Source organism: Schistocerca piceifrons, chromosome 1, assembly GCF_021461385.2.
Source record: "Schistocerca piceifrons isolate TAMUIC-IGC-003096 chromosome 1, iqSchPice1.1, whole genome shotgun sequence".
Taxonomy (NCBI): domain Eukaryota; kingdom Metazoa; phylum Arthropoda; class Insecta; order Orthoptera; family Acrididae; genus Schistocerca; species Schistocerca piceifrons.
Window position 1 is genome coordinate 617,395,471 of NC_060138.1, and position 12,196 is coordinate 617,407,666.

Consider the following 12,196-nt stretch of genomic DNA (forward strand, 5'->3'; position numbering starts at 1 on the left):
TGCTCGGAATTTCCCTTCCAGCGCGATGACGGCCCGCCTGTAGTCCCTCTCCACTACCCCTTTCCCCATGCTTGGCCGCCCAACTGCGCATCTACCGGCCATGTTATTCTGGTACACTCTAACCAAGTTTTCTGTGTGTCTCTGCCGGCCGCTGTGGCCGAGCGGTTCTAGGCGCTTCAGTCCGGAACCGCACTGCTGCTACGGTCGCAGGTTCGGATCCTGCCTCGGGCATGGATGTGTGTGATGTCCTTAGGTTAGTTAGGTTTAAGTACTTCTAAGTTCTAGGGGACTGATGACCTCAGATGTTAAGTTCCATAGTGCTTAGAGCCATTTGAACCATTTGTGTGCCTTTGCAGGCTTATGTAATTGTACTAAGGCGCAGGGGAGGGGGCTATGTGTACCTTCTGCCAGCTTCCTTTGTTTCCCTACATTTAGACGACACGTCACACGAGAGGCCACGGCGTTGGACTCCCAGCGTCACCCACCTCCAGCGAAGAAATCGGAAATCACTGGCTCCGAGTAGGAGACAGCGCAGGGAGAGCCGACACCAGCTCCTTTCATAAAATTTCCACACATCTTCTCGAAGCAGCCATTGCTAAACATGAAGTTTGTGCCTGCATTTTTTCATTACCTTAATGCCAGACTGTACCTTTAAGCTCCATCATACCGTCGGGCGACCGCTGTCTGCGCATCGCCACTGTGCTTGCTTACTTGGGCCGAGTAGACTTCACACTACTTTTTGCAGTCGAGACGCCACTAGTGCGCTTCCAACTATAGACTTTTGCGAGCGTGTGTGAAGCGTGTGCATTTGGATCAACTGAAGATGTGCACAGACAAGCCACCCTTATCATTAAATATCAGTTAATAAAACATGGAAGATATAAGGCTTCATCAGATATTACATTAATCGCTACGAGAGACAGAACTCGTACGATTAATCTGTAGCGTAATAAATAACGTCACGGTATTCAGAGGTGATAGGTTCGGATATTGCTACAAATTGACATTTTTTCCCATATTAGCGTTGTTAACACGTTCTGGGACTTTTTTTATGAATGTAATACCAGTACGTTCAGCAATATCCAATCTTATTTAACATTTTTGTCTGATTATAGAACAAAGAATGACATAAATATTTAGCTGTCCATTTCCGAATATGTGATGATTTCCGAGTGTGTGGTTAGGCAGGAATTTTAGAGGACAGCTTAGATCGTTGCAAGTGAAACGATGAGCAAAAACATTCATATTCATCCTTGTCACAAATATTTCGCACGTTACACAACCACAAAAACATTCCCGTAATGAGTTTCGCTACAACTGGGATTCTTCTGCCATTATCACATCCATGAACCTCAGCGCTACACCGATCGACAAATCGATAGCCTCGTTTCTGGTCTCCTTCACAGCACCACTGTGTAACAATTACATCAGTTCCTGCAAAAATTAGTGTGGAACGCACTCGATCCTGCTTACTCTGGCACGTATCCGAAGGGTTCGCTCACAAGTCGCCCCGTGAACAGTGAGCTCCTACCTAAACCAAGGCCACCGTAACACACCAGTGGCTCACCGCGCTTACCCTACTTAGACATTCTCGCATTGCCTACTGCGTGGTCTCCTACTTGTATAGCACTTAACGAAACGAACAACGTGCGAGTTCTCTTGTTCAATTCTGCGTAGCAGCTTTTCTCGAGACGGACCTGTCCATCGTTTTAATTGTGAGATCATGCGACCTCGTGCCACGTCGCTGTACCTAAGCTCCAATTGATAATGGGATGGAAGGATTTGTGACTGGTTTCCGTCTTCTGAAGTTGAATAAACCACTTACCTGCAGTGCTGGTCACTGAGAGATTGTCCTGGATGCGGAATGTAGCCTCAGGCATTAGCGCCTACTTGCCAAACTACACATCGAAATTGCAGTGACGGAAATAAAAGAAAGTTTCAAAAGTGAGAATAAAATTCAAGGTGAAACGATATCAGTCATAAGATTCGCTAATGGCATTGCTATCCGTATTGAAAGTGAAGAATTAAAGGACGTGTTCAATGGAATGTACAATATGCCGAGAATATGCATTGAGAGAAAACCGAAGAAAAACGAAAGTAATAGAGTGGCAGAAATTAAATTATAGGAAAAACTTCAGATCGACATTTGGGATCAAGAAGTTGACGCGGTTAACGCATTTTGCTACCTTGTAAGCAAAATAAATCTGATGGACGAAGCAAGCAGGTCGTAAAAAGCAGATAAGCTTAAGCATAGAGGGCACATTCCGCCAAAAGAAACATAAAAAATCGGCCTTTCAAAGAGTAATAAATTTCTGAGACCGTGCATTAGAAGCATAGCATGGTGTGGTAGTGAGTTACGGACGGCGGGATATCAGGAAAAGAAGAGAACCGAAACGTTTGAGATATGGCGCTACAGAACGTTGTAGAAAGTTATGCGGGTTGATAAGATGAGGAATGAAGAGGTTCTCCACAGAGTCGACGAGGGTAGAAACATTTCAAAGTGGATCAAACATGGCCGTCAGATGATTTTACAGGCCCCCTTCGTCAGCAGCAGTCGTGTCGGAATATCTGAGGGGAAACTTGGAGAATGTTCGAGTAAATTCCCTTGTCATGTTGTAATTTTGTCAGGTATAGACTCACTCTAGGGATTGAGAGGGTAGCAGGGATAGAAAATGAAGTGAAATTGTTCTAAATGCTGTATCCGCAATTTTTTTTCAGCAGTTAATCGGAGAACCGGCTCCCGAAGATAATATTTTAGACCTGCTGGTGACAAACAGACCCGAAGTTTTCGACTCAGTCAACGTGGACCAGAGAACAGTGATCATAAGTCATTATAGCATCACTGAATACGGCTGGAAATAGGAATACAAAGAAAGGGAGGAAGATCTTTCCGTTTATCAAGAGGCGACATGAAATCGACTTCAGAATATCTGACAGGTTTAACACGAAAATCTCCTGCACTGAAAATACTGAGCATCAACGGGCAAAGTTTAAAACCATCGTACAGTACGCTTAAGACAGCTATGTGCCGAGCAAATTTGTGAAGGGTGGAAAAGACCCATCGTGGCTCGTCAACCGTGTTAGAAATCTGCAAGGAAATCAAAGAGAGCTTCACTGAAAATTTAAATGTAGCCAAAACCTCACAGACAGAAAACATTAAGAGCAACCAAAATTAGCGTAAGAAGCGTTACGTGTGAAGCGTTCAACGAATTTGAAAGTGAAATTTAACCTACCGACCTCAAAATATGTCCTAATAAGTTTTGGTCATAACATTAAACCAGTAAACGGGTCGAAGCCGTCTACCCAGACCCTTTGCGATCGTAATGGCGTTGAAAAAGAAGACGAAAAAAATACCCAATAGTAAACCTCTTCCTACAAAAATGTTTCAAAAAGAAAGATCGTACCGTAGTTCTTGCCTTGAATCGCCGTTCGAACGACAAAATAAAATATATCGCAATAAGTGACCAAAGGATAGAAAGACAACTGAAATTGCTCTACAGAGGAAAGGCAACTGGACCAAATTGGATATCGATTTCATTCTACACTGAATAGCCTAACGATTGGAGTAAAGCACAGCTTATTCTAGTTTTGAAGAATAGTCGTCGAACTGATTTGTAAAACTATAGATCTATATCTCTGACGTCGCTCTGTTGTAGAATTTTGGAACATGTTTTACATTAGCGTATTATGACATTTCTGGAGACTGAAAACCTCCTCTGTACGTTTCCAAAAATAATGATCATGTAAAACCCAGCTCGCTCTGTTCGTTCACGAGACCCAGTAGATACAGGCTACTACGTAGATCCAGTGTCTTTCGGAATGCGTTCGATTGAGTTCCGCGTCTCCGCTCAATGACTCATATAGAAGCGTACGGAATATGAGGACAACTGAGTGGACTGAAGACTTTCTAGCAGACAGAACACAGCATGTCATTCTGAATGGAGACAAGTCTTCAGCCGAAAAAGTAACTGACGGCGTACCCAAAGGAGTATTATGGGATCTCTGCTTTCCATAATATAAATAAATGACTTAGTCAATAACATAGAAAGTTCCATGAAGCTTTTCGGGGATGATGCTGTTGTGAACAGAGAGCTCGCAACGCTAGAAAATTGTAGCGAAACAGGAAAACCTGCAGTGGATCGTTGCTTGGTGCAGAGACATGCAATTGGTCCTTAACATAAACAAAAAGGATGTTTTGCGAGTACGTAGACAGAAAGATTCTTTACTGCATTACTGAACGACTACAGAACAATCACTGGAAGCAGTCACTTGCATAAAATACCTAGGAGTATGGTTATGGAGCGATCTGAAGTGGATCGACCACACAAAATTAATCGTGGGAAAGACAGATGCCAGACTGAGAATTATTGGAAGAAACCTCAAGAAATGTAGTCCAACAGCAAAGGGAGTAGCTAATAATACGATGGCTTGACCACTGCTTAATACGTACGAGATAGAACTGATAGAAGAAATACAAATTGGAAAGTTTCAAAGAAGAACAGCACGTTTCGTTACAGGTTCATTTAGCTACTGCAAAAGTGTCACAGAGACGCTCAGCTAAATCCATTGGCCGCCAGTGCAAGAGAAGTGTTTCTGTTAAAGTCCAGAGAGCGCACTTTCTAGACAGAGTCAGCCAGTAATTTGCTTTCTCCTACGTAAGTCTTGCAAAAACATTGACAAGAAGATATAAGAAAATAACTTCCATGGTCATGAGAGAGAGCTGTAGGTTGCAAAAACTGGCGGGGAAGATTGAGAGTGGAATACATCCAACAAATAATTGAGAATTTAGTGTTCAAATGCTACTCTGAGGTTAACAGTTTATCGCAAGAGGCGAATGCGTCGTGGATCGCACCGAACCAGTCAGATGACTAAAAAATAAATATATGTTTGTATCTGAAAATCCTCTGGCCAGGTCAAATGACTGCCTCTTGGGTGTCTGCCAGCTAGCCTCCAATTAGCCCACAATTAACTGCGGTTGTGCCGGAGACACCAGGAAGGGTCGCTATGCTTAGAAACTCTGACTTCAGTTAACTGTCTCCTCTGAGCAGGTCTACTGACGAACACTCAACGATCGTATCGCTATTGAGGACTTTTATCGTTTCACAGTCCACCATTTGTCGACAATGACGGATGTTGCACTGCAAAATCTCTCTTGAAATCTCAGAGCTCATAAATGCTTATAGCTCGACGTGGTATCCCTTCGCGTTCTTCTGCGAAAGTAAGGCGTCGTAAGTCACGCGAAATCTTCGGCAGGGCCAGCTGCTTGTGCGTGCAAATCATTACACAAATAAACAGACATCAGCAGAAAATCCCAAGAGCAATGTACGATCCTGCCACCCAGGTTAACAATAAATTATACTTAATTATTGCTGAACAGAACTGCAACAGAATTGAAGTCTACAGTTCCATCTACACGTATATCTCTATCCACACAATGCAAACCACTGTGAAGCGCATGGCAGAAGGCAATTCCCGTTGTACCAGTAATAATATCTGTCTCCCCGTATCATTCAGGTAAGGAGCGCGGATAGAAATTTAATCCTCACGAACCCTAGTGGAACGAAATGCACGAGATTGTAGTATATTCCTGCAATCATCATTTAAAGCTTGTTGACAGCATCATTAGACTGTTTGCCGTTGATGCTGTAGTCTACAGGAAAGTAGTATCACACGAAAGTTGTGAACAAATCTATGAGGATTTGCAGAAAATGAATGCGTGGTGTAATGACTGGCAGTTATCTCACAATATTAGTAAGTGTAACCCACTGCTTATAACAAGGCGAAAATCCCCATTAATGTACGAGTACAAAATAAATGCCCAGTCTTTGGAAGCGGTAACATCCCTCAAGTATCTGGGAGTGACTATTCGAAATGATCTCATATGGAATGATCAGATTAAACAAGTAACGGGCAAGGCGAACTCTAGATTGCGGTTTATTGGTAGAATCCTGAAGCGATGCAGTCCTTCATCAAAGGAAATTGCTTACAATACGTTAGTTCGTCCAGTCTTAGAGTATTGTTCGCTTGTATGGGACCCTTACCAGTTGAGTCTGATTCAGGAGATTGAGAAGGTCCAAATCTCATTGAAAGTTGGAAGTGGGACACACTTGCAGATAGACGACGCGCTGAACGGAAGGGGCTGCTCACTAAATTCCAAAATCCGATCTTCGCCGAGGATGTAGAGCATATATTATTACCATCAACTTTCAAATCGCTCAGCGATGACCATTCAAAGATAAGAGTAATTAGGGCTCGAACTGAAGCGTTCAGACAGTCGTTTTTCCCTCGCTTGATCCGCTAGTGGAACAGAGAGGGGGAATTATGGCTTTGGCGCGAATTGTTCCCTCCGCCACACACCGCTTGGTGGCTATTGGAGTATAAATGTAGATGTAGATGTTCCAGGAACATTGAAAGTAGGTTTTCTCGGGGTAATTTGCGTCTACCTTCGTCTGCTAGTTCAGTTTCTTCAGCATCTCTGTGGCACTCTCCCACAGGTCAAACAAATCTGTGACCATTTGCATTACCATTCTCTGTTTACACTCAATATCCACTGTTATTCCTATTCTGTACGGATCGTCCAGACTTGAGCAACATTCTGCACTAGATCGCACATGTCTTTTGTAAGCAATACGCTGGCCCAATGATTACGGTTCTCCAGATATCGAAGTCTGCTGCCTACTTTACCTACGACTTGTTATTCCAATAGAATGGTGAAACTCACGTGAGACTGAGAAAAATGCACTGTGATGCTACTGTCACTACTGTAAGATATGCCCCACGCGGCAAGTTTCTCACCTTCCAGGACTGGATGTCGTTGTACGATGCGTCTATGTATGACACATATCCCGGCCCCAAAAGGTTGAGTCGCCGCAGCTGGTTGTGGGAGACGTTGAGCAGCTCCATCTGGTGGGACAGCCACAGGTCCTCCACGGCAGACAGCCCGTTGTGCGACGCGTCCAGCAGCCTCAATGTCTGCAGTGGTACCAGCAACTGAGGGCACAACGTCTGCAGCCTGTTGTGGGACACCTGCACACACGGAGGGAAAGTCGGTGAGTGTCAAACGCTGACATCGGTTAATACGTAAATTAAAACGATAGCTGAAGACGTCCTTTGAAAAATCTGTTACTAAACGAGAACAAAATGTGACACTTTACCTGATGGTCAACGGTTTTTAATAATGTTTTACTCTAACTGGAGATACATTAGGAAGTATCTATCAGATGGAGCTATCAAGAAAACTTACCGAACTCTAGCTTAGGTACCAACACTCGCAGAAACCGTCATTGTCTGCGCTGAACATCCTCGACGAAAAGTGCTTTCGCCGAAGCTGCTGCCGTTTTCTTGATGCTAACAACAGCAACGAAACGACGAGCGTTGAAATAGTTTTACAGTTTAGCCAAAACCTGGACACAGCTCAGAAGTGAACAGTAAACAATGAAACGCAATTACCAGTGAGAGCTCCGAAAGATGTCGAAATAGACTTGCGGAAAATAATAAAAGGGTCACTGTTTCTAAATCCTGTAATTTTGCCCCATTGCCGCAAAGAAGTTCGAAATTTGCTAAAATGTGGTTACGGCCTCCCTTGTAGTTGTGCAAAAGCGCAGTACTCTTCGACGTCGTTCTTGGGCTTGGAGACGCTTCCAGCAGCACCATATCGATACATGGTAAAAAAAGGCCAGAGCTCAAAAGTTGATGAGGGGTGTAATCATGTCAAACTGGCACTAAATTTCACCACAATTTTGCTCAACGCCACCGGGTCACCAGTCACATGATGGTGAGCTCGTCACCTCTTGACTGCGATAGAGAACAGAATCGGGAAACCCAATGTTGAAATCTCGTGGTTTCCTTGCGAATGGCAGAGGAAAACATTCCAGACTCACCAACGCGCAGAATAGACACGAAAAGGCATCAGGAGGTGGCATAAAGAGTGTCATTATATCGCATCTTCTCATGGAGCTAACATTGAACACATTTTGTAGTCTAAAACGACAGTTTTCAGTGCATTTGGCATCAGAACGATATTTTTGGTAACATTTGACTCTGCTTACTCTTCCAAGACGATTCATCCCCTCTGTAACGCCTTCCTGGCGTTTCAGCCATACTTAACACGATATGACCCATTTGAGGCGTAGCACAATCACAAGTTTGCTATAGTGTATACGGTGGAACGACTAGTGACTATTGAAAACCATTCGATTAAATCTGAATGTGATAGAAAGGAGCAAATGGGGTTTAGCTTTTCCAGGCCTCCAGCTTAAAGCCCTCATCTATGGCGTGATTACGGAAGTGGTGGGGTGACATTGACACATTCATGCAAAAGATCGCTCTAAGGCCCCCAGTTCCCCAACACCCTTGGTGCCACCAGCATACTTTTGTTGAGCACTTTAAAAAGATACCTGTACAAAGGCAACCCTTGACCAATTCCTAGGCCCCTGCAGCAAGCAACCTTTTCGACAGACAACTAAGTGGCCCTAGAGTGCTTCTCTGGTTCAAGGTTGTGCTCATGCTGAACCTTGCTGTGCAGTGGTGTTCTTCAGTCTATGGACGCATCGAGTTATCTCATTGCACTTCTTCGTCTTACTAATCGAATTATTTGCTAAAACTTTTCTTGTTTACATTCATACTATCTTTGCCCTTCCTAAAAGGCACGCACGCAGCAAGATGATTCCTCCTGAAAACATTCCAGTGTTACCTTCGCAGCAAACTCCCTGTTCAGGTGTACTGTCCATTTGTCAGCTCCATTCGGTAAGGGCTTTTATTGTTCAGTTATCGCTTTTGCTGCAGTTCAGCAACATGCACTGGGTCCACAACAGGACCTCGTTCGTGGATACCACAGCGTAACTTAAGAGTGACTTCCACAGCCTCTGTGGCTGTAGGCAAACAAAGACAGTTCACATATACATGCCGACGTCGACCCAGTAGCAGATACAGACTCAGATCACAACTTAGTAGTGATTAAGAGAGGGCTAGAGATTAAGAAATTAATCAGGAAGAATCAATATGCAAAGAAGTGAAATACGGAGGTATTAATGAATGATGAGACACGCTTGATAAGGCAATAAGGAATAGCTTAGTAGGCAGTACAGTTGAAGAGGAATGGGCATCTCTAGAACGGACAATCACAGAAGTCGGAAACAAAAACATAGGTACAAAGAAGCTAACTGCGAAGAAACCGTGGTTGAGAGAAGAAATACTTCAGTTGGCCGATGAAGGAACGAAGTACAAAATTTCCAGGTAAATTCAGTTATACAGAAATCAGGTCGCTGAGGAATGAACTAAACAGGATGTGCTGGGAAACTAAGACGAAATAGTTGCATGAAAAATGTTAAGAAATCGACAAAGAAATTATTGTCGTAAGGACTGACTCAGTATACAGGAAAATCGAAACAAACTTCGGTGAAATTAAAAGTAAGGATGGTAACATTAAGAATGCAACGGGAATTCCACTATTAAATGCAGAGCTGAGAGCGAACAGGTAGGAAGTGTACATTGAACGGCTCTATGAAGGGGAAGATTTGTCTGATGTGATACAACAAGAAACAGGAGTAGATTTAGAAGAGATAGAATCGGAATTTAAGAGAACTTTGGAGGACTTACGATCAGATAAGGCAATAAAGTAGAAGAGACAGACAATATTATATCAGATTTCTAAAATGATCGGGGGAAGTAGCAACAAAACGACTATTTACGTTGGTGTGCAGAATGTATGAGTCTGGAGACATGCCATCAGACTTTCGGCAAAATATCATTCATACAATTCCGAAGTCTGCAGGAACTGACAAATGTGAGAATTATTGCACAATCAGCTTAACAGCTCGTGCATCCAAATTGCTGACAAAGATAATATGCAGGAAAATGGAAAAGAAAAATGAGGATGTGTTATATAATAATCAGTATGGCTTTAGGAAAAAGCAAGAGACGTTCATAGGATTTGTCGACCCCGAAAAAGCGTTGGAAAATGTAAAATGGTGCAGGATGTTCGAAATTCTGAAAAAATAAGGGTAAGATTTAGGAACAGACAGGTAATATACAACATGTGCAAGAGCCAAGAGGGAATAATAAGAGTGGACAACCAAGAACGAAGCGGTCGGACTATATAGCGTGTAAGACAGGAATGCAGCTTTTCGTTCCTACTGTTGAATCTGTACATCAAAGAAGCCATGATGGAATTAAAAGAAAGGTTCTGGAGGGGAATTGAAATTCAAGGTGAAAAGATATCAATGATACGATTCGCTGATTACATTGCTATCCTGAGTGAAAATGAAGAAGAATTTCAGGCTCTGCTAAATGGAATGAACAGTCTAATGAGTACAGCATATGGAATGAGAGTAAATCGAAGAAAAGCGGAAATAATGAGAAATAGCAGAAATGAGAACAGAGAGAAACTTAACATTAGGACTGGTGGTCACGAAGTAGATGAAGGTAAGGAATTCTAGTGTAAGCAGTGATACACAGAGCAAGGAGGGCTTCAAAAGCAGTCTAGGTTTGGCAAAAAGGGCATTCCTGGAGAAGAGAAGTCTACCATTACCAAACATAAGCCTTAATTAGAAGAAGAAATTACTGAGAATGTACGTTTGGAGCGCAGCCTAGGTAACGAAACATGGAGTGTTGGAACCCGGAACAGAAGATAATCGGAGCATTTGAGCTCTGGTGCTACAGGTGAATGTTGAAAATTAGATGGACTGATAAGGTAAGGAATTAGGAGGTTCTGCGCCGGATCGGAGAGGAAAAGAATGTGAGGAAACACTGACAAGGTGAAGGGACAGGATGACAGGACATCTGTTAGGACATTAGGGAAAGAATCGAGCGATCTGTAGAGGGAAAAAACTGAGCAGGACATCTGTTAGGACATCAGGGAAAGACTTCCATGATACTAGAGCGATCTGTAGAGCGAAAAAACTGTAGAGGAAGACAGAGATTGGAATACATCCAGCAAGTAATTGAACACGTAGGTTACAAGTGCTACTCTGAGATGAAGAGGTTGGCACAGGATAGGAACTCGTGGCGGGTCGCATCAAAGCTGACAAAGACCAAAAAATAAATAACAAAATGTAAAAGGCAACAAGTGTTTTGGGTCTCAAGGTTTTACGCTAAATCAATTTACTTTTTTATATCTTTTAATAACTTCTGATAGCAGTCATTAGATCAGCTGAGCGTCCCACTTACCTACCGCCACAGCGAACGCGTCCTCCTTTACGGCATTACCTGCAGTACTTGCAGCGCTGGAGGCAGGTGCTGGGGCAGCTCCAGCAGCAGGTTGTGGGAGACGGCGAGCAGCCACAGTCCTGCTGGTAGCCTCTGGGGTAGCCTCCTCAGCCTATTGTTGGACGCATCCAGCTTCTGTAGGCCGCCAGGTAGCGGCTCCGGCAGCGTCTGTAACGACGCCATGTCACCTCACCGTCGGGTAGGTCAGCTGCAGACGAGACTAAAAGCTAAGATTAACTAACATTTTCAAAATACCAATTTCGATTTAGGGAAGGGAAAGGAACCACGGAACCTATAACAACAAACACTTAAGCATTCCAGAACAGTAGACCTGCCAGTGTTCTACTGAACTGAAAGGCAACCCTGAGATTTTCATTAATGTAATGGATACGTTATTACTTTCTTATTCTAAATGAAGTGATGAAAATGTATAATTTTTCGAAATGGTAACTGAAACGAATTACCTTTGAATGTTATCTGTTCCATATGTACACTACTGGCCATTAAAATTGCTACACAACGAAGATGTGCTACAGACGCGAAATTTAACCGACAGGAAGAAGATGCTGTGACATGCAAATGATTAGCGTTTCAGAGCATTCACACAAGGTTGGCGCCGGTGGCGACACCTACAACGTGCTGACATGAGGGAAGTTTCCAACCGATTTCTCATTCACAAACAGCAGTTGACCGGCGTTTCCTGGTGAATCGTTGTTGTGATGCCTCGTGTAAGGCATCACAACAACGTACCATCACATTTTCGACTTTGATAAAGATCGGATTGTACCCTATCGTGATTGCGGTTTATCGTATGGCGAAATTGCTGCTAGCGTTGGTCGAAATCCAATGGCTGTTAGCAGAATATGGAATCGGTGGGTTCAGGATGGTAATACGGAACGCCGTGCTGGATCCCAACGACCTCGTATCACTAGCAGTCGACATGACAGGCATCTTATCCGCATCGCTGTAACGGATCGTGCAGCCACGTCTC

The 12,196-nt window shown here is 43.4% G+C and overlaps 1 protein-coding gene across 1 annotated transcript in view; it reads right to left on the reverse strand.

Moving 5' to 3' along the window:
* The window catches only part of LOC124804158 (toll-like receptor 2), a 105,942-nt gene that overhangs the window by 48,177 nt on the left and 45,569 nt on the right, over positions 1-12,196 (reverse strand). Inside the window, exons 6-7 of the mRNA XM_047264731.1 lie at positions 11,206-11,373; positions 6,796-7,026 (exon numbers count right to left, since the gene is read on the reverse strand). Coding sequence (XP_047120687.1) covers positions 6,796-7,026; positions 11,206-11,373 — 399 coding nt within the window. The remainder of the gene's footprint in view (positions 1-6,795; positions 7,027-11,205; positions 11,374-12,196) is intronic.